Genomic DNA, 23,710 nt, shown 5'->3' on the forward strand with positions numbered 1-23,710 from the left:
GTAGGTAGTATTTAACTTTTTCTGTCTCCTCAGCTCCAGTCCTATAATTCCAATATCATGGCAATGCTGAACTAAAATAATTGCAGGCTGGGATGTGTTTGTTGTACTGAGATCAGGGTACTTCTACTGCATAGTATCAATGATCATCATAGAGGACAATGGACTGATAACTCCATTGATAATAAACTGTATGATATTTGATCTGTTCCTTGAATGAGCTATAAGGAACCCAACCCCTAAACATTGCCCTGAACCTCGCCCTAATAACCCCAGCTCTACCTCTATCTGTAAACCTAAACCTAGCCCTAACACTAAACACAACTCTAATCCTAGCACAAACCCCAGGAAAAAGGAATCATCCTATTCGAACTCTGATCTTAGCCTGAACCCTAGACCCATTCCTACCGCAAATCCTAAATATAAACCCAACCATAAAATTAATCCTAGCTCTAAATGTAACTTTAACCTCCACTATAATCTTAACAACAAACCTACTACCCAGTGTCAGTAAAACTGACTATTGAAGAGAATAGTGAATGGTGACATCACCCACAAAACATGAGGTTTGAAAACATGACCTGACTTATTTGAAACCCAAGGAACTCTAGCCTTAACCATAAGCCCAACACTAGCTTTAACTCTAATCTTTTTTTTTTTTTTTTTTTGGGGGGGTTTTGTTTTTAATCTTTCAAGGCAGTAAAGACAAACTTAAATGAAACTGTTTACATCTAAAACTATCAATGTTCAAAAGCGACCGCTCAGGAAGCAAGTCAGGGGCTAAATTTGTTAACAATGCCACTTTTTTTGTTTTCTTTTAATTATAGTATATTTCATTTCAAAGTGTCTGGAACAGTCTTTCTCATGCCCAAATATATTGTCCATTTCATCAAATAAAACCAAGTTCAGAACACAAAAACAAGAAAATAGAAGTGCAAGACTATGGTCATTCTACATGGATTTAAGATTTTAAAAAGGTGGAATTCATCATTACAAAAGACCGTTATGCACCTAGTCAGATTTTCCTGAGCCATTTGAACTGGACAAACAAACACATTAAGTATCCCTACGCCATTTGTTTACAAGGTAGAGGACAAGTAAGATGAAATATAACAATTTTCTTTTCCACTGGAAGATAGAATGACTGAGCTTTTAATAATGATCAGGCGAATGTTCTAGTATGATCCATGTTTTCACAAGCAACCAGAATCATTTTTTACTTGTCATGAGATCATAATTTTTTGGGTTGCCCCTCCCCCATCAATGAGGTTTCTGTATGGTAATCTCACAGGTCCATATTAGAATGATGGTGAGCCCCGGCTCTGGGAAATGTGCTTGTATTTGCAGAAGTGTCAACCAGCCAGACCTAAACTAAAGGTGGCTTTGCATTCTTCATGACGTTTAAATATCGGTTTTCATGGCTGGTTATTCAGCTTTTCTTTTTGTCCAAAGTTGAGCACGCAAATCCACTTTCAAATGCCTTTTCATTGCCTTTCATTTTTATTTTCTTCCTTCTATTGCTTAAGTGCAGCACTCATTGTTAATTGCTGGTCAGGCAGGTTCCCCGGGGAAGGTTATGGAAAGTGGAAATATCTCTGCTCAGACGGTGGGTTTGCTGGCTGATGTGATGGACACCAGTGGGGAATCTGAGATTGTAGTTGATATTCAGCGCTTCTCTCCCTGCAATGGCTGGACACACACAGATCTGTAGGTGGCTCCATTAAGCTCTACATTGGCTCCTTGTTGTTCCAGCGTAGGCCACTGGGCGGATGCCACTAAAAATTCCTTGTTCACACAGTTTCTGAGACTATCTGGAATGCGACCTGTGACAGCTCGACGCATTTCAGTAGCAGCAGCTTCCCTCATTTCCAGGGATGCCTGCTCACTGTACCATGCAGTGTGCGGGGTGCAGATAAGATTTGGGTCTTCTTTCAGAGCACCCTGAGCAAACAGAAAAGGTTCAGATTCATGCACATCCAGAGCGGCTCCTCGTATTCTGCCCTCCTTCAGAGCTTGTGCTAGTGCTTTCTCATCCACAAGGCCGCCTCTTGCTGTGTTTACCAGGAAGGCTCCTTGCCTCATCTGTTTGATTGTGAAGTCGTTAATGAGGTGGTGGTTATGCTCGTTAAGGCTGCAGTGCAGAGAAACACAGTCACTTTGGTAGAGCAAGTCCTGCAATGTATAGACTCTCTGCACCCCTAGTGAGCGCTCGGTGCCGTCCTGAAGGTACGGGTCATAAAAGATAATGTTGAATCCGAATACCTTTGCTCTTACAGCCACCGCCTGACCGACACGTCCAAATCCTAGGAGGCCAAGGGTCTCCCCACGCACCCGGGCTGCACCTGAAGCCACCTCCCTGATCTGCTCCACACTTTGCACCCGTGTCCCATCCCGCAGTGCCTGATAAAGCCACGTGTTCCTTCGGTAAAGATTAAGGATGTGGCAAATAGTTGAATCTGCTGTCTCCTCCACAGCTGCTGAAGGAATGTTACACACGGCCACCCCCATATCTCCAGCTGCCTTGATGTCAATGTTGTCATATCCACTGCCTATTCGCACTATGACCCGAAGAGATTTGAACTTTTCCAGGTCTTCACGTGTCAGGGTAATGGTGTGATACATCATGGCACCCACTGCTTCATTCAAAACCTTTTCGTGGATCTCCTGTGTGGACTGGGCATCGCAGAATGCCACTGTAGCCAGGTCTTTGAGGATTGGCATCTCCACTGTGCAGTCCCTTCCATCCAGCAGAGCAACCAGTGGACGTGGATGCATGGGACCATTCACAGTCTGTGGCCGCATACCTGTGGGAGAGCTGAGGGGATTCCCTGGGGTCCAGTGGTGCTGCTGGGCTCCTGGGGGGCCGGTCACCCGGCGAGCAGTCAGGCTGGCCGGTCCTGCGGGCGCGCGAGGGAGCACTGTCTCCTGTGTGCTTCCTCTTCAGCTCCCTCGCGCGCCGCACTGATCGCTTTAACTCTAATCTTATCCCAACCCAATCCCTAGCTTTAATTCTAACCCTGCCCTTAACCCTTATGTTAGCCCTAATCCTAGCCTTTACCATGGTCATAAACATGACATTAACCCTAATTCTAAACCCAACACAAATTCTAACCCCAACTCTCAAAACACATAATTTTGCAGAGACAAATGCATGGATGACATCAATCATTGTATAGTATAGGATTTGAAAACATGGTCTATCTAACACTAATAAACACCCACCATCATGCAGTATTCATTTTTAAAACGTGATCTGCTTATTATTTAAGCATTGGATAAACATATCTCTAATATTAACACTAGTATTTGACCTAACCCTGGCAAAAAAAATAAAACAAAAAAACAAAACCTTAACATAACTCTAACTCTAACCTTATAAAAAATATGCAATATATATACAATAGTTAAACAGGTATTGAGGGGAAATCCATCTTGGGTTTTTGGAGACAGTCATTATGATATCATCAGAACACCTCAAATGCATTAAATCCGTTTTATTCATTATCACATGATATATACCATAATATGCAGACACACAAAAAACATGGGATGCAAACTCCATAAGGAATAGTAGGTGACATTGACCTGAAACACATAGACTGAAAAAAAAAAAAAAGAGAACTGGGAGACGGTGCCCATCACTACAGACGTGAACTGTTATCACAATGTCACTTTAGAGTTTATAAACCTAAATACATGATGAACAAGTTAAAGGGGGACCTAATTGTAACAAGTTTAGGGGACCTAATTGTAAACTAGTTTGCATAGAGCCTCACTTACTCTCCCTGTAACTCAAACTTGTCATGTTGAATTTACTTGTACAGCACAGCAAAATATGACTATTCTTAAAGGAATGGACAGGAACACAAAACATGTATTCCTGGCCCTGTAGTGCCTAAACACTATATATCACCCCTCTCCATGCCCCTTACCCCCTCTAAATAATACAATCTGACCTTTGTTTCAGTCTACTGCTGCTGGATTTGACACTGATCTGCCTCCTTGGCTGACAAGCAGAAGTGGTGATCTCAGCCAATCACAATGCACAACAGGAAAGCATTGGATTGGCTAAGATTGTCAAGGTGGCAGATCAGGGGCAGAGCCAGCACAAGCCAAATACAGCCCTGGCCAATCACCATCTCCTCATAGGAAAGATCAGTGTCCCCATGCAGAGGGTGGAGACACTGAATGGCAGCACTGCACCCAGGAAGCACCTCTATAAGCCATCTGAGGAGTGGACAGTGGAGATATCCCTAGGCTGTAATGTAAACACTGTTTTTTCTCTAAATAAACTGTAATTGTTCTCATGACTATACTGGGAGTGCAGAATTATTAGGCAAGTTGTATTTTTGAGGATTAATTTTATTATTGAACAACAACCATGTTCTCAATGAACCCAAAAAACTCATTAATATCAAAGCTGAATATTTTTGGAAGTAGTTTTTAGTTTGTTTTTAGTTTTAGCTATTTTAGGGGGATATCTGTGTGTGCAGGTGACTATTACTGTGCATAATTATTAGGCAACTTAACAAAAAACAAATATATACCCATTTCAATTATTTATTTTTACCAGTGAAACCAATATAACATCTCAACATTCACAAATATACATTTCTGACATTCAAAAACAAAACAAAAACAAATCAGTGACCAATATAGCCATCTTTCTTTGCAAGGACACTCAAAAGCCTGCCATCCATGGATTCTGTCAGTGTTTTGATCTGTTCACCATCAACATTGCGTGCAGAAGCAACCACAGCCTCCCAGACACTGTTCAGAGAGGTGTACTGTTTTCCCTCCTTGTAAATCTCACATTTGATGATGGACCACAGGTTCTCAATGGGGTTCAGATCAGGTGAACAAGGAGGCCATGTCATTAGATTTTCTTCTTTTATACCCTTTCTTGCCAGCCACGCTGTGGAGTACTTGGACGCGTGTGATGGAGCATTGTCCTGCATGAAAATCATGTTTTTCTTGAAGGATGCAGACTTCTTACTGTACCACTGCTTGAAGAAGGTGTCTTCCAGAAACTGGCAGTAGGACTGGGAGTTGAGCTTGACTCCATCCTCAACCAGAAAAGGCCCCACAAGCTCATCTTTGATGATACCAGCCCAAACCAGTACTCCACCTCCACCTTGCTGGCGTCTGAGTCGGACTGGAGCTCTCTGCCCTTTACCAATCCAGCCACGGGCCCATCCATCTGGCCCATCAAGACTCACTCTCATTTCATCAGTCCATAAAACCTTAGAAAAATCAGTCTTGAGATATTTCTTGGCCCAGTCTTGACGTTTCAGCTTGTGTGTCTTGTTCAGTGGTGGTCGTCTTTCAGCCTTTCTTACCTTGGCCATGTCTCTGAGTATTGCACACCTTGTGCTTTTGGGCACTCCAGTGATGTTGCAGCTCTGAAATATGGCCAAACTGGTGGCAAGTGGCATCTTGGCAGCTGCACGCTTGACTTCTCAGTTCATGGGCAGTTATTTTGCGCCTTGGTTTCTCCACACGCTTCTTGCGACCCTGTTGACTATTTTGAATGAAACGCTTGATTGTTCGATGATCACGCTTCAGAAGCTTTGCAATTTTAAGAGTGCTGCATCCCTCTGCAAGATATCTCACTATTTTTGACTTTTCTGAGCCTGTCAAGTCCTTCTTTTGGCCCATTTTGCCAAAGAAAAGGAAGTTGCCTAATAATTATGCACACCTGATATAGGGTGTTGATGTCATTAGACCACACCCCTTCTCATTACAGAGATGCACATCACCTAATATGCTTAATTGGTAGTAGGCTTTCGAGCCTATACAGCTTGGAGTAAACAACATGCATAAAGAGGATGATGTGGTCAAAATACTCATTTGCCTAATAATTCTGCACTCCCTGTAGTAACCCTTTTTAATAAATATTATGCACAATAATAAAAATCAGAAAACAGTATAACGTTATCTATAAAGAAGTCTAGTTCAATTTTGTGTTTCTTTACTGACTTAAATGCAGTTAGCACATATTGGAATTCCAGAACATAATTTGTTAAAACTCATCACCTCTGCTCACCGTGCATTTAACCTCTTTACTCTACAAATGTGCTTGTTTTTCAAGAACAGTCAGCTTGAAATACTGCTTCCTAATGTTTGCATAATGTGACTGATTACAATTTAAAGGTATTCAAAACATCATAAAAATGAAAAGAGGGAGCCCTGCATCAGCGCTGTGCTTTACATGGAGACTTCAATTTCCTTAGCATTTTGTAAAATGTTACAACAAGCTTCCATAACTAATACCATTTATTCAATTTAAGAAAACGGTATGGCATCCTCTGCATGATTTCATAAACAGACTAATCCACTGTCAGAGAATGAATGCTTTGAAATTCAATAACATCAAATTATCATATTCAATGTCAAGTAATGAGTCACAGTCACGATGCATCGTGTAGTGTAATGAATTAATATCTCTCTCTAAGCATAGCACTAGCATACATCTTACACATATTAAAGAAGCAGGCAAATACGGAATACACGTTACCATATTTGATCACTCCTTTTCTTCTCGTCTAACCAGAGATAGCAACATGAAGGTGAGGCTGGCAAATTTATCTCAATTCGATACGTTTTTCAGTCACTTCAGACCACCACCACATTATATATCTTTCTATATTTTCTATAATACCTTGTCTTCCTTTGATTTCCAGAATGACTACAAATAAAATTGTTTATTAAATACACTAAATTTGAAATTGCATGATTTGGACCAAATAACCAAGACAAGTGACTCGCAGAATCTTTTGTATTGGATATTTTGGCGTAAAACATATTGTTCTCTTGTTAATTCTCCAGAGTTTAGTAAATACTCCTCAAAAACATCAGGCAGCATTTTTTTTAGGGACAAATTTGTCAGCAAGAATGTAGTTATATATGATATGAAAATGTCCTCTTTGCTAGGTTGTAAGAAGAATGAAAATATGCCAGAAGAGTAACTTTGCCCATTTTGCATTGTTTTGCCACTTTATTGTTGCTTCGTAGACAATAAGACACTGTTGTAGACAAGGATACAATTCTTTAAAATATTTCTAGTATCATTATTATTATTTTATTATTTACGGTATATAACGCCAGCAAACTCCGTAGCAGTAGAATGTATTCTTTATTACTGGGGTACCTGCTACCTATGTATTGCAAAATCAGATATCATACCCTGTGCGTACCCTGAACATTCATGGTTCTGTACTATGAAGCTTCTTGCTCTACGCATTTGGCCAAAGCATCATTTGGCTTTACAACATGATCATGCTATGTAGCTTTTAACTAAACTAGGCTTATAAAACCTTTGGAAGCTAATATAAAGACACCACTTTTTGAGCACACAATAGAATACTTGGACAAGGACACAGCTGGGTAACAGATGGACAGAATAGAAATGGAGTCTGGGTTGCATGGGAATGAAAATGCACTTGAAGATGGACCAGAGAAGAAATGTCAATGTTAATGACATTGCGGAAGAACTCGAAATTGCATGAGGTAGGAAAATACACTGGGAACAGAGGGAAGTCATTGATAGCCATTGAAGAAAAAGTCAGTAGAAGATGGATGGCAATTTATATAAGATACCATTGAGATATGAATTTCCAAGTCAAACTTAGGAAGCTGGCAGGTATGCACACATGCTGTGCCACATATCTTATCTCATGTAATGCACTATATAAACAGAACAACTATCATATATATTGCTGCACAGACAGAATAATCATTGCGTATAATCATAATGTACTGATCTGACTACATTGCGTAGGCATATGGGCCATTAAATACTACTCACAAAATTCATTTTGAACTATGTGTATAATTATTAAACAAATAAGTATTCGATTTCTGCACAGCGAGAAAATTCATCTTGGACAAACTATTTTTTCCAAAGCTTGAATTTCGACCACATGGTGTTTTTGGTGCTGAAAATGCAATTCGGAAATAAAAATGGACGAAGCAAAATGGCGCAAAAATGGGGCAATGCATATACTGCAAAGTATACTGCAATATTATGTATATATCTTGCAGCACACTGATCTGAGCATTTTCCAAACATTTGGTTCACAGATCAAATGAGAAAAAAAGTTAACCAATAGAGGGAGAACCAGGAGGAGCAGTAAAGAACGATTTACATATAGCTAAATATTATATATTTAGTAAATATATAACATAGATTTTTTTTATTTTTCTCCTTTATTACCTCCATTGGTCACTTCTTACTTGATCTTTGAATAAAATCAACATTTTGTGAATTTTTCCTAGCCATCAATAATTCGTTTTTTTTGGCACCACGGATGGAATTAAAAATTACGAGTCAACAAATTGCAGTTTGAATAAAAAGAATCTCCAAGTCTAGTATATATTTTTATCAAAATACTGAGCACTAAAAGCACCTTGGTACATGTGATGATACGGCCCTGGCGTCTAAGTGCTATGACCTGGGCTTTGAGTCGCTTTATCCACCAGCATTCGCATTATAGCAGACCTTGGATAGGTGCAGCAAAGAACGAGACAAGCAGCTTCATTCTTGGTACAAACAGCAACTTAACTTTATTTTCATTTCAGGATATACAATCTACACTTCCCTTCATCCACCTTGACAACAAAAGCATACCTAAATTGGTCGGGCAGATACCTCAGCATGGGGGGCATGCTGTACCTCTTGTGCCATGTGACACATTAAAGTCCCTTTTTGTCACAGTACGTCATCTACATATAACAAGGTCAGTTTAAGAGAAGCCACACCTCACAATCAGCACCTTTAAAAGATTTTTTTTTTTTAAACCCTCTATATTTAAGTACGGATAGAGATACAAAAGTGCACCAAAAGGTCCATTAAATACGTTATCTCTCATTAATATGCAATTTTCAGTACAGAAATAAACGATCACAGCATAATTAAGTATGAAACTAAGATAAAGAAAAGGAGAAGAAAATCTGAATAAGAAGGAAGAGAAAAGAAGATAAAGATAAAGTCGCCCACTGTGGACCAAAAAAAGATTAGAAGTGACATTAGTCGTCTGCTTGGTAACCTACTGTCTGAAGATATTTAATTCTATATTTATGAAAAACAATAAAATAAATAATAATAATAAAAAAATTTAAGTGGTATTTATAGCACACAAAAGTTAACTTGAGAAATATTCTGTCCAAGGATGTCCCCACCCCAGAATACTTCAACCTTGGGACAGCCCAACTACATGTGGAGATACGGTAATAACCCTTTCCCCTCTCCATTGATGCAGATCTCTTTGTATGCTTCCATTTTATAATCTCCAAAATCTCTGGGATATCCCCTCCCAGAATGTTTCAACCTTGGGACAGTCCAACCACATATTGAGATACGGTAGGCACCCCTTCCCCCCTCCATTGATGCAGATCTCTTCGTATGCTTGCATTTTATAATCTCCAAAATCTCCTGGCCTCATAACTGTTGGAAATAAGATGTTGCATAGAAATGGAGAGAGATGAAGCGGATCGAAGCCAAAGTAAACCAGAGATCTCTTCTTATCCCAAATATAAAGGGAGGTGGTAATAGCTGGGTATAACAATCTTGGGAAGGCTAAATTATTGTGTTTCTGAACCTCTTTTTAGAATGCAAGGCTGAACACGCAAATGAGAATGGACAGTAGTCACATTTATTTTTGTGGTGCTACCTCCTTGAGCTGTCAGTTAGCCATAGGGAATGCTCCCTTCCTAACTGGCAATATCAGTCTTGTGCTACTTTTGTGTCTGATATCATACAGAATACACAGCACACTAACCCCCAATGTCTTGGACAGGATGCCCATGACTATGTGAGTTACTTGCAGAGTGTCAACGTTCCTACTGCCCAGCTCTGAAGCAATTTAGCTCTCTAGCTCTCCCATAATGAAACATAAATTGGTTCTGGATTTTGACTGTGGCTCTTGCAAAGTGCAAAACACATAAAATAAACCCAAAACACAAGAAACTTAGTTGGGATTTTATGTCTCATCAAAATACGTGCAAAAAGCTGTCTGCACCTGCGGGACTACAAGAGACTACTGAGAATTTTGCTGAGACTGGTGGAAGATAATACATACAACTAATCCTTCTCAAGTTTTAATGTAGCCAAAAGCACAAGACAGTAAATTTCTAAATAAAATTAGATCCTAAAAAATTATATTAATTGAATATTTATTTACAGTGTGTGTATATAATGAATGCAGAGTGTGTGTATGACTGCAGTGTGTGTGTATGAATGCAGTGTGTGTATATGAGTGCAGTGTGTGTGTATGAGTGCAGTGTGTGTGTATGAATGCAGTGTGTGTGTATGAGTGCAGTGTGTGTGTGTGTATGAGTGCAGTGTGTGTAGGAGTGCAGTGTGTATGAATGCAGTGTGTGTGTATGAATGTAGTGTGTGTGTATGAATGTAGTGTGTGTGTATGAATGAATGCAGTGTGTGTATGTATGAATGCAGTGTGTGTGTGTATGAGTGCAGTGTGTGTATGAGTGCAGTGTGTGTGTATGAGTGCAGTGTGTGTGTATGAGTGCAGTGTGTGTGTGTGTGTGTTGCAGAGCCTTGGTGGGGGGTGGGCATTTTTATTATTATTATTTTTTTTATTATTTTCATAATTTTTTTGTTTTATTAATATTCTTTTATTATTATTATTTTTTATTTTATTATTATTTTTAATATTATTTTATTATTTTATTTTATTTTGTTTCGGTCCCCCTCCCTGCTTGATACATGGCACGGAGGGGGGCTCTCACTTCCTGGTGGTCCAGTGGCATTGGCAGTTCAGTGCAGGGGGGCTGGCAGAAAGCACTTACCTCTCCTGCAGCTCCTGTCAGCTCCCTTCTCCTGCGCGCCAGTCCGTTCAGCACCTCTGTCAGCTCACAGTGTAAGTCTCGCGAGAGCCGCACTATGACCCCGCGGCTCTCGCACGACTTACACTGGGAGCTGACAGAGGTGCTGACCGGACCGGCGCGGAGGAGAAGGGAGCTGACAGGAGCTGCAGGAGAGGTAAGAGCTCTCTGACAGCCCCTTGTCTGTATTATGGCAATATAAATTGCCATAACACAGACATTGACTCGAGTATAAGTCGAGTTGGGGTTTTTCAGCACAAAAAATGTGCTGAAAAACTCAACTTATACTCGAGTATATACGGTACATAAAGGGAGTCAACACAGTAAAGGAGGAGACTATTTTTAAAAGAAGAAAAACTAGCACAAGAGGACATAGTCTTAAATTAGAGGGGCAAAGGAAGTATTAATTTACTGAGAGGGTAGTGGATGCTTGGAATAGCATTTCAGCTGAAGTGGGGAAGCTTAAGCATGTGTGGGATAGGCATAAGGCTATAAGATAAGGCCAGAGACTAATGAAAGTATTTAGAAAATTGGGCAGACTAGATGGCGAATGGTTCTTATCTGCCGTCACATTCTATGTTTCAATGTTTCTTAATTAAAGAGAAGTATACCCAGGACAAAATCACAAGGTATTCATTCCGCTTACCCCTTGTTCAAATCTGTTTCTAACAATCCTGCATGTTTTCTTCACATTACATGTTTGTTTTTGTTATCTGCAATTTACAGTACAGTACTGTTTAATACACATTATTGTCGCTCATGAGTCATATCCTCTACTATTATCTTGTTTTCCTTAGTGTCTCTGTAACATCTTTATGGTTGTAAATGCATCCTTTAATGCAGTCTCAAACACCTACACATAAAAGTATCACTGCTTAGATTTAAAGACTTTTATGAAAAGGATGTTGGAAAACTAATTTAACTCAGTACAAATAACATAATTTGTATTATTTGCAGTTCTGAAGTTTTTATTTCCTAAATTATTTATTGAAATTCTTTCTTCATTGTGTGTGGTTTTAAAAGTGTTTAGTTCTAGATATGCTACAGTCAAAATAGAAGGCAACTGAAATTATAATTAACAACAAAAAACTTGCAGATAACTTGTGATTGGATAACTCGAGACAAGGTGCTATAGCTAATAAAAAAAAATAATGTAAATAAAGCTCCGGGGCCTGATGGTATTCACCCACGAGTACTTAAAGAGCTAAGTGAGGAAATAAGTGAACCTCTGTATTTAATTTTTCAAGATTCTTTTGTTTCAGGTATTGTACCGGAGGATTGGAGGAAGGCAGATGTTGTTACTATATTTAAAAAGGGTTCAAAATCCTTGCCAGGAAATTATAGACCTGTGAATTATAGACCTGTGAACGTAACTTCTGTGACTGGGAAAATATTTGAAGGGCTATTAAGGGATAATATTCGGGAATTCATTGGGAAGAACTTTGTTATTAGCAATAATCAGCATGGTTTTATGAAACATTGGTCATGTCAAACTAACCTAATTGCATTCTACGAAGAAGTAAGTAGAAGTATAGATCAGGGTGTTGCAGTGGATGTGATCTACCGTATATACTCGAATATAAGCCGACCCGAATATAAGCCGAGGCCCCTAATTTTACCCCAGAAAACTGGGAAAACTTATTGACTCGAGTATAAGACTAGGGTGGGAAATGCAGCAGCTACTGGTAAATTTCTAAATAAAATTAGATCCTAAAAAAATTATATTAATTGAATATTTATTTACAGTGTGTGTATGAGTGCAGCGTGTGTGTATGAGTGCAGCGTGTGTATGAGTGCAGCGTGTGTATGAGTGCAGCGTGTGTGTATGAGTGCAGCGTGTGTGTATGAATGCAGCGTGTGTGTATGAATGCAGCGTGTGTGTATGAATGCAGCGTGTGTGTGTATGCAGTGTGTGTATGAGTGCAGTGTGTGTATGAGTGCAGTGTGTGTATGTGTGCAGTGTGTGTGTGTGTGTGCAGTGTGTGTATGAATGCAGTGTGTGTGTGTGTGTGTGTGTGTGTGTGTGTGTGTTAAAAAACTAATGGAAAGGTGTAATTAGAAACAAAAAATCAAATGGGCTGCAACATATAACTACAAGTGACCTAAATAGAGTGTAAGCTCAAAATCTGAAAAAGTATATGTGCGCTCCTAAAAAGTAAAATAAAAAATAAAAATAACACTTATAATACAAACGTATATTTAATGAGTAAAAAAGACCTTTATAATCAAGAAATCTAAAAAACATATGCAATTATGACGAACTGGATCTGTTGCTAAAGGGTGAATAACCAATAAAAGATCAAAATGGACACACAAATCCTGGTAAATAGTAAAAAATTAATTGAGTAGAAAAGTAAAGTAAAAAGACCAGGATAAACACCTAACAGATACTCGGTCGGAAAAATATGAAACAAAGTATCTGGAGGTGTGACCAATGCTAACAAATTAGTACACAGGACATAGGTATCACACAAATATAGGAATAGTACCTTGCCTCGGTGCCTCGCTGTGTGTGTGTGTTGCAGAGCCTTGGTGGGGAGTTGGCAATTTTTTATTTTTTTAAAAATTATTTTAATATTTTTTTATGATTCATTTGTATTATTTTATTTAATTATTATTATTTTTTGAATATTTATTTTTTCATTATTTTATTTGTAATATTTATTATTATTATTTTTTTCGTCCCCCCTCCCTGCTTTATACATAGCAGGGAGGGGGGCTCCTTCCCTGGTGGTCTAGTGGCATTGGTAGTTCAGTGGGGGGGAGGAGGGGGCTGTCAGAGAGTTTACTTACCTCTCCTGCAGCTCCTGTCAGCTCCCTCCTCCTCTGCGCCGGTCCGGTCAGCTACTCTATCAGCTCACACTGTAAGTCTCGCGAGAGACGCGGCTCTCGCAAGACTTACACTGGGAGCTGACAGAGGTGCTGAACGGACGGCGCGGAGGAGGAGGGAGCTGACAGGAGCTGCAGGAGAGGTAAGTAAACTCTCTGACAGCCCCCACAGCCCCCAGTCTGTATTATGGCAATGCAAATTGCCATAATACAGACATTGACTCGAGTATAAGCCGAGTTGGGGGTTTTCAGCACAAAAAAATGTGCTGAAAAACTCGGCTTATACTCGAGTATATACGGTACTTGGATTTTGACAAGGCATTTGATACAGTTCCTCTCAATAGGTTAGTCTTCAAACTAAAATAAATTGGTCTAGATGAATATTCTTGTTGTTGGGTAGAACATTGGCTTAAGGATAGAGTACAATGAGTTGTCATTAATGGTACATTTTCAGGCTGGACAAAAGTGGTAAGTGGTGTCCCTCAGGGTTCTGTTTTGGGAACTCTTTTATTTAACATATTTATAAATGATCTTGAAATAGGCATTGAAAGCCATGTATCAGTGTTTGCAGATAGAAACATAGAAACATAGAAACATAGAAACATAGAAACATAGAATGTGACGGCAGATAAGAACCATTCGGCCCATCTAGTCTGCCCAGTTTTCTAAATACTTTCATTAGTCCCTGGCATTATCTTATAGTTAGGATAGCCTTATGCCTATCCCACGCATGCTTAAACTCCTTTACTGTGTTAACCTCTACCACTCCAGCTGGAAGGCTATTCCATGCATCCACTACCCTCTCAGTAAAGTAATACTTCCTGATATTATTTTTAAACCTTTGTCCCTCTAATTTAAGACTATGTCCTCTGGTTGTGGTAGTTTTTCTTCTTTTAAATATAGTCTCCTCCTTTACTGTGTTGATTCCCTTTATGTATTTAAATGTTTCTATCATATCCCCCCTGTCTCGTCTTTCCTCCAAGCTATACATGTTAAGATCCTTTAACCTTTCCTGGTAAGTTTTATCCTGCAATCCATGAACCAGTTTAGTAGCCCTTCTTTGAACTCTCTCTAAGGTATCAATATCCTTCTGAAGATATGGTCTCCAGTACTGTGTACAGTACTCCAAGTGAGGTCTCACCAGTGTTCTGTACAATGGCATGAGCACTTCCCTCTTTTTACTGCTAATACCTCTCCCTATACAACCAAGCATTCTGCTAGCATTTCCTGCTGCTCTATTACATTGTCTGCCTACCTTTAAGTCCTCAGAAATAATCACCCCTAAATCCCTTTCCTCAGATGTTGAGGTTAGGACTCTATCAAATATTCTGTACTCGGCCCTTGGGTTTTTACGTCCAAGATGCATTATACTTTGTAAAGTAATAAAATGTGAGCAGGATATTGCTTTGCTGCAGAGGGATTTGGATAGATTGGGGGACTGGGCACTAAAATGGCAGATGAAATTTAACGTAGAGAAATGCAAAGTTATGCACTTTGGGGTTAAGAATGCACAAGCAATTTACACCCTAAATGGTAGTGAATTAGGGATAACCACACACGAGAAGGATTTGTGAATTGTTACAGACAACAAATTAAACAGCAATATGCAATGTCAATCTTCAGTTGCCAAGGCCAGTAAGGTTTTGTCATGTATAAATAGGGGCATAAATTCTCGGGATGAAAATATAATTTTGCCTCTTTATAAATCGCTGGTAAGACCACACCTTGAATATGCTGTGTAATTTTGGGCACCTGTTCTAAAGAAAGATATCAGGGCCCTAGAAAAAGTGCAGAGACGAGCTACAAAATTGATAAAAGGAATGGAGCATTTTAGTTACGAAGAAAGGTTAAAAAATGTAAATCTGTTTAGGTTGGAAAAACGGCACCTGAGAGGGGATATGATAACATTATACAAATATATTCGAGGCCAGTACAAACCTTTATCTGAAATCTATTCATAAACAGGGCTATACATAGGACACAAAGTCACACATTTAGGCTGGAAGAAAGGAGATTTCATCTAAGGCAAAGAAAAGTTTTTTTTTACAATAAGAGTAATAAGGATATGGAATTCTCTGCCTGAAGAGGTGGTTTTGTCAGAGTCTATACAGTTGTTTAAACTGGAATTGGATAAATACTTGCAAAAACATAACATACAAGGATATCATTTCTAATTAGTGGGGTAATAGCTGCTTGATCCAAGGAGACATCTGACTGCTATTTTGGGGTCAAGACGACATTTTTCCCTAGTTTGTTGCAAAATTGAAAGCGCTTCAGACTAGGTTTTTTGCCTTCTTTTGGATCAACAGCAACAACATATGTGAGGAAGGCTGAACTTGATGGACGCAAGTCTGTTTTCAGCTATGTAACTATGTAACTATGTAACAACTGTTTAGGATGGCCAGAAGGAAATTGTGTCTAACATTTCCCCTTCAACAAGAACAGAATTACTGTGGAGAAATCCAGGTTCTAAAAAGCCAAACTGACCATAATGACTCTAGGGAAAGACTATCTCATATTTGAAAGACAATCTTGCTGATCATGCAGATAAGGTCAGAATCCACCCAGTGCTTAATGGACTGTCAGAGTGATCTGTGTTAGATCCAAGCGTTTTCAGTACAGTTCAAGTGAAGATCTTGGGGAAGTGGTGTGATATTTTTAAAAAGGCTAATTTGTTTTAGTTTTCAAATGGATTTCTCTACTAACTTATGTTCCTTTAAGAAGAAGGTGCTCATATAAGCCATCACCTATAGTCCAGTCTCATTAAGTAAAGGTAAGAACAAAGGATTTCACATACTTTGCTGCCAGGAACAGTTATGTGACTGCCTTTGGAACCTAAGGTAAAAGTTTCCTAATGGAACTGTACTATCGAGTTGGGGTCAAACAGGAGAAAATGGTTATATATCTCCATAAAAGTAGTCAGTCAAAACCCATGAATTAGACAGGATCAATTAAGGCCTACCAATCCCTCAACAGATATCCCTAACCTTCAACCTTGTCTGGGTGCAACTAATTATTCATGATCCATTTGGTAATTTTTAATAAAAAAATAGAAAGATTTCCTAAAACAATAAATACACTGAGAACTAAACCTGAACATTGTAAGTGTAAGAGTGGATAAGTAACACTTCAGTCCCACACAGACATTATCATAGTTTAATGGAGGCATGAGGAGCTCCAATTGGTATAGTCCCAGACAAGGTAATAATTGAATAGGAGTAAATGTAGGATGTCCAAATTATAGCAGTCTAGTAATAGGTCTCCATCCGGATAGTTTCAAGTTAAAGGACTGCTATAGGCACCCAGACCACTTCAGCTCAATGAAGTGGTCTGGGTGCCAGGTCCATCTAGGGTTAACCCTGCAGCTGTAAACATAGTAGTTTCAGAGAAACTGCTATGTTACATTAGGGTTAATCCAGCTTCTAGTGGCTGTCTCATTGAGAAATGCTTTCCTATGGACTGATTGAATGCGCACGCGGCTCTTGCCGCACATCGAAAGCGCTGACGTCGAAAGATGAAGGAGATTTCCCCAGCGCAGAGGAAGCCCAGCACTGGAGAAAGGTAAGTGTTTAACCCCTTCCTCCCCCTTCAGCATGGCGGGAGTGGGACCCTGAGGGTGGGGGAGACCTAAAGACCCTATAGTGCCAGGAAAACAAATTTGTTTTCCTGGCACTATAGTGCTCCTTTAAGCTTGCTGGTAATATACCATTCCATCTCCTGGAAGGTGCTGAAAATTGCAATCCCATTACTGATAGTAATTCCCAAATAGCTAAAAACGATCATCTCTATTGGACACTGTAGACATTAAACAGCCAATACACCATAGATCACTTTAAAATATTTAATGTGCAGTAGATGGACAAAATAGTTTTACTTTTTCCTGATTACCAGCTTGTCTCTAGTATTAGTGTGAAGCAGCTATTAACTGACTGCAACATATCACCAGTAGCTGCTGAGAGCTACTGACTGCCACTACTTCACTACTTAAAGCCGGTCAAGGAGTACCGGTCCACAGCTCCCATTAATCTCTGATCAGTCTTTAATTAGTAATTGCTACTACTTGTTAATAGCGGTAGCTTATCGGAGCTATTTAGTGACATTTATTAAACATTAACTTGAAGGGAACTGAAAATTGAGTTGCTTTTATTTTTGAGGATAGCCACCCTAAGGTTGATAAGTTCTGATTGTGATTATTGCTGCTGTAATTCTAATGAAGCAGCAAAGACCCTCTTGTTGCAACAATCATATGTGATCTACTTTATGGCCTTAGTCTCCTGGTGAGTATAATGCTCCCATGATAATCACTATTTTTAATTGGGTACATTTATGTCCATGAAAAAGACATCATTGAAATCTTAGGATTCCATAGATTCACCTTATGCCTTTTTTTCACTACCTTGTGTCCACTGGTTAAGCAGGTGATAGAGAAGGATATGGCTAAAATATAGTTAGTGAAAATAGCTTGAAGTGAATTTGTATGAACTAAATATTAAAGGGACACTATAGTCATAGTTAGCTTAATGAAGCAGTTTTGGTGTATAGAACATGCCCCTGCAGCCTCACTGCTAAGTCCTCTGCCATTTAGGAGTTAAATCCCTTTGTTTATGAACCCTAGTCACACCTCCCTGCATGTGACTTGCACAGCCTTCCATAAACACTTCCTGTAAAGAGAGCCCTATTTAGGCTTTCTTTAGTGCAAGTTCTGTGTAACTAAGATTTTCTTATCCCCTGCTATGTTAATAGCTTGCTAGACCCTACAAGAGCCTCCTGTATGTGATTAAAGTTCAATTTAGAGATTGAGATACAATTATTTAAGGTAAATTACATCTGTTTGAAAGTGAAACCAGTTTTTCTTTTTCATGCAGGCTCTGTCAATCATAGCCAGGGGAGGTGTGGCTAGGGCTAAATGACAGTGAATTGAGCAGTGAAATTGCAGGGGAATGATCTATACACTAATACTGCTTTATTTAGCTAAAGTAATTTAGGTGACTATAGTGTTCCTTTAAATAGTGAATAAGTTTTTTTTTATGATCTGGGGTGCCAAAGGTCAGGAGCGCCAAAGGTCGCAAGAAGAACATTTTATCAGCTACTTTTGGTTATGGAAAAGCAATAGTTAACATCTGAAGAGGTGGGAGGTTTTGATTGAAACCCACTGCACATATTAAACAGATGATTTCCGGTTGAGATCTTTAAAATTGCAGCAATAATACATTGTATTACCAGAATGAAGTGTAATTTCACGACATGCGTAGGAGTGTGACATTGCGTTTGTTTGTATAAAATAAACAGATACCATATGATATTACAATGCCTTGAAGAGAAGAATATAAAGGCTGGTCTGAATAGAAAAGTGAAAAAAAAAATCAGAAAACTCTCTATGCTGAGGTAATATGACAGTCAACATCCTTTACTTACTTTAAAAGTCTTACTGCACTTTCTGAAGAGATCTGTACCATGCCTTGGATTGTGTTGAACCGTGTTACTAGTTATACCCTAAACTGTAAGGGAACAAAGTGACTTCAACAGACATTTATCTTTCGCCAGCTATAGACATTATCCAATGTACTAAGAATACCGTCTTTATGATGAATGTTCAAGAATCCTGTAAATTTTTGCAAATCTAGAATGGATCTCCATCTGCCTGTTAGAAACAGAATTTTTCTGTCCAAACTACTTTAAAAATATCTCACAATAGCTCCCTCTAATTGAAGAGAACCCATGAAATTTACAAAGCATCTCTTTTTTCCCTCTCTCTTTCTCGGGATGAAATTTTGGTCAATGTCATATTAATCCTTACAATCCATATGATCTGTATATGCATGACCAGCCTGCCACCCCTTGGGTCTCTGCATCAAATAGGGTGATGGCATAATCTTGCTACCCCTAGGGTCATAGCAAGTAAACCCCTGGTCACCTTTGCCCAGGGATGTGTACTCAAAATGTCCCAAGTAAGAGAGGCTAAACTCCCTTTAGGCAGAAGGTAACAACATAAATCGAAAATAAAAATTCTCTAGTCTTAGAATGACTAAGTCTGAGGGGAGGGGGGAGGGGGGGGGGAGATGGGGTAGTGAATGCAATGTCTGTTTGTGTAGTGTATGCAGTGTGTATTGTATGCAGTGTATGCAGTGAATGCATTATGTGTCTGTGTGTGTGTGTAGTGAATGCATTATGTGTATGTGTGTGTAGTGGATGAAGTGTCTGTGTGTCTAGGATGCAGTGTCTGTTTTTGTGTCCTAGATGTAGTGTATATTGTATGCAGTGTGTGTATTGAATACATTGTCTGTGTGTGTATAGTGGGTGCAGGATGTGTAGGGTGGATGCTCTGTGTATAGTGAATTCAGTGTCTGTGTAGTGGATGTAGTGTCTGTGTAGTGTAGTGCATGCAGTGTGGGTAATGTTGGATAAATTCCTTATGTAGATTATTATAAACTATCTAACGAAAATAAAGCCTCACCAACTCAGGATATATGTAAGTACAAAAATGCTATTAACGCAAAACGGTATCAATGAATTATTAATGGAGGAGAAAAACTGAAATTTACACTCATTAAAGATAAATTGGTATTACAAGAGCAATAGGGCAGATAGGCTGCTTACAAATAAATTGAAAAATAAAAAACAACTGAGGAGGATTCATAAAATTGAGACACCGAAAAGGAAAGGCTACTGTGCCCAAAGAAAATTGGGTCAGCCTTTAATGATTATTATAGTCGATTATATAATTTGGAATCTGTAGGACAACAACTTCCCTCTTCAGAATATTTAAAAAATAAAAAAAAATACCAAAAATAACTAGAGAACAACTAACGGAGATAAATAAACCAATAACCTCTGACGATATTAAAGTAGCAATAAATAAGTTACAGTTAGGTAAAGCCCCTGGCCCAGACGGTTACTCAAATAAATTTTATAAGATATTTAGGGATACTCTTTCTGTGCGTCTTGCCAGGATATTTAATGAGATAGTGGAGAATCGTACATTTCCTAATGAGATGCTTCAAGCAAACATTGTCCCAATCTTGAAACCGGACAAAGATCCAGCTAAATTGGCGAATTATCGCCCAATATCTCTCCTTAATGGAGACGTAAAGATCTATGCTTCGATTTTAGCAGATCGCTTAAAAATCTGTATTCCCGCTCTGATACATCAAGACCAAGCCGGATTTATACCTGGCAGAGCAGCCTCTGGTGGTCTTAGAAGGATACTGGATGTTCATGATGTTGCGATAAGAAAGAATGTTCCCCTTCTGACCCTGTCATTGGATGCTGAGAAAGCGTTTGACAGGGTCAGATGGGACTTTTTGGGGAATGCACTCAAGTATGTATGGCATTGTGGGAGCAGTTTATGATGCTTTTATGGCATTATACACTAGGCCCTCTGCTAGGACCATAGGTCCAGGAATAGAGACAGACTGGTTTAATATCAAGAATGGTACCAGGCAGGGCTGCCCTTTGTCTCCATTACTCTATGTTTTAACCATAGAGCCTCTGGCAGAAGATATAAGGAAAAATGAGAAGATTAAGGGACTCAGGCTTAATAATGTAGAACATAAGATCAACCTATACGCGGATGATGTTATGCTTATGATCCAGAATCCCAGATCCTCGCTACCGGAATTGATAAAATTATTGGCCCAATATAGTGAATACTCAAATTACAAATGAGATACTAATAAGACTACAATAATGACAACTAACCTATCTAGTGAAGAAAAGTATTTTATTAAAATGTCTTATGACTTTGTTTGGGTAAAAGATAATACTATCTTTCTTGGTATTAAAATTCCAAGAAACACAAAAAAAAATTGTAGAGGTTAACTTTCTTCCACTTATAGGATCCACAAATAAGATCTTAAAAGAATGTGTTAGTAGAGAGATTTCCTGAATAGGGCGTATAAACACCATTCGCTCATATATTCTGCCTCAATAGAATTATCTTTTTAGAATGATACCAATACAAGTCCCAATTCCATGGTTAAAAATGATACAGTCAGCTTTCTCCAAATTCATTTGGAAGGGGAAAAAAACCGAGAATAAGCTTACAGCTATTATCTAAGAAAAGAAAAGACGGGGGCCTTGCTGCCCCTAATATAATAGAATATCATAATGCCTGTATGCTGGCACATGCTGCTAACACCTTAAGTACTGATCAAAAAGACCAAGCATGGTATCAAATAGAGCAATCTTTAGTAGAGACAAATAACTTACCTGCCTTATTTTGGACAACATGGAAGCGGGAAAATAAGAACAACTCAGTACATCCAGAAAATTCGACTATTATAGATAACATTCTGAGATATTTGTATAACATTAAGACAAATTTCAAAATAGAATATAGACTGTTTCCTTTTTTACCCTTAGAGGTAATTAAGGTGAATATCGAGGATATTAATATTAGGGGATGGACACAGAAGGGAATTACGAATATACAAGAGATTATAGACAGAAAGGAAATTAAGTCATTCAATCAGTTACAATCAGAGTTTGGGATTGATAGTAAGGAGATATTCACATATTTAAGAATTAAGTTTTATTTGGTGAAATTCTTGGATTTCCAGTTTAATAAAAACATCAGTAATTTAAAAAAGATTCTGGAAACTCATAGAATTAAAGACCATATTTCTAGATGTTATGAGTTTTTAAAGGATTCTCAGAAGCTTTCTGTCTGGAAATCTAAGATTAAGTGGGAAAAAGATCTACATATTGTAATCCCTGAGCAAGATATGATAGGTGCGATTGTTAAGGTCAATAAATCGGTACACTGTTTGAATATAGTAGAGAACTTTTATAAACTCATGAACAGATGGTATATGGTCCCAGAAAAGCTGGCTAAAATGTACAAAGATCAGAATCATCTCTGCTGGCGATGTGACGATGGGAAAGGAGATTATCTCCATATATGGTGGCAGTGTAAATCTCTAAGTAAAATATGGAAGTTTATATACCAACAGATTTACAATATCTGCCAGATATATACCTTTCCCAGAGCTTTCTGTTACATCAGGGATGGCCCTCTATGCCTACTGAGAAAAGTATGTTGATAACACATATTTTAATGGCAACCAAGATAGTTCTAGCTAGATATTGGAAAAGCAATAAAGCTCCAGACTGGATTGAAATTAAAAAACAAGCAATATATCAATGTAAAACGGAAATTGGAATAATCCAAGGAAACTCTGTTGGTTTGAGGAAATCCTGTATTTGGGAAAAAATGGTGGATAAGCTCATTGCTAATAATTATAGTTTATAATATAGAAGGTCGGTGCAGCCCCCGCTGTGTGTTTGATCCTGGAGAGATACTAGCAAAAATTTACCTATCAATGTAGGAAAGTAATAAGGGGATAGAATTATGCTAGTTCCACGGGATGGTATGTGTGTATGGTATGAATTTTGCTTTTAATGATTCCTCTATTTTGACATTTATGTTTTCCATAGATATGGTTATTCTATACTGGGCTACTCTGGCAATGCTATCTATGTATATCTATGTGTATATGTATTTAAGATATACATGCATCGATTGTATTAATACTTTTTATTATTTTTTGCCTTATTTTGTCCTAATTGGAAACATTCCTAGGTGTAATTCTGAAATGTTTATAGAGGTACTGTATGTATGTTTTTGAAATTCTAAAATGAAAAAACTTTTGAAGAAATAAAAATATATATATAAAAAAAAATCTCTATGAATGACTAAGTCTGAGGGGGGAGATGGGGTAGTGAATGCAATGTCTGTGTAGTGTATTCAGTGTGTATTGTATGCAGTGTATGCAGTGAATGTATTATGTGTTTGTGTGTGTAGTGAATGCATTATGTGTATGTGTGTGTAGTGGATGAAGTGTCTGTGTGTCTAGGATGCAGTGTCTGGTTTTGTGTCATGGATGTAGTGTATATTGTATGCAGTGTGTGTATTGAATACATTGTCTGTGTGTGTATAGTGGGTGCAGGGTGTGTAGGGTGGATGCTGTGTGTGTAGTGAATTCAGTGTCTGTGTAGTGGATGTAGTGTTTGTGTAGTGTAGTGCATGCAGTGTGTGTAA

At 38.5% G+C, this 23,710-nt stretch overlaps 1 protein-coding gene across 1 annotated transcript in view; it reads right to left on the minus strand.

The window, feature by feature from the left end:
• Positions 1-1,012: 1,012 nt before the first annotated feature.
• LOC134601619 (C-terminal-binding protein 2-like) overlaps positions 1,013-23,710 on the minus strand; it is a 29,231-nt gene continuing 6,533 nt past the window's right edge. The window contains exons 2-3 of the mRNA XM_063446138.1: positions 6,515-6,542; positions 1,013-2,812 (exon numbers count right to left, since the gene is read on the minus strand). Coding sequence (XP_063302208.1) covers positions 1,663-2,812; positions 6,515-6,542 — 1,178 coding nt within the window. The 3' untranslated portion in view covers positions 1,013-1,662. The remainder of the gene's footprint in view (positions 2,813-6,514; positions 6,543-23,710) is intronic.

The sequence above is a fragment of the Pelobates fuscus genome, chromosome 3 (genome assembly GCF_036172605.1).
Source record: "Pelobates fuscus isolate aPelFus1 chromosome 3, aPelFus1.pri, whole genome shotgun sequence".
NCBI lineage: Eukaryota > Metazoa > Chordata > Amphibia > Anura > Pelobatidae > Pelobates > Pelobates fuscus.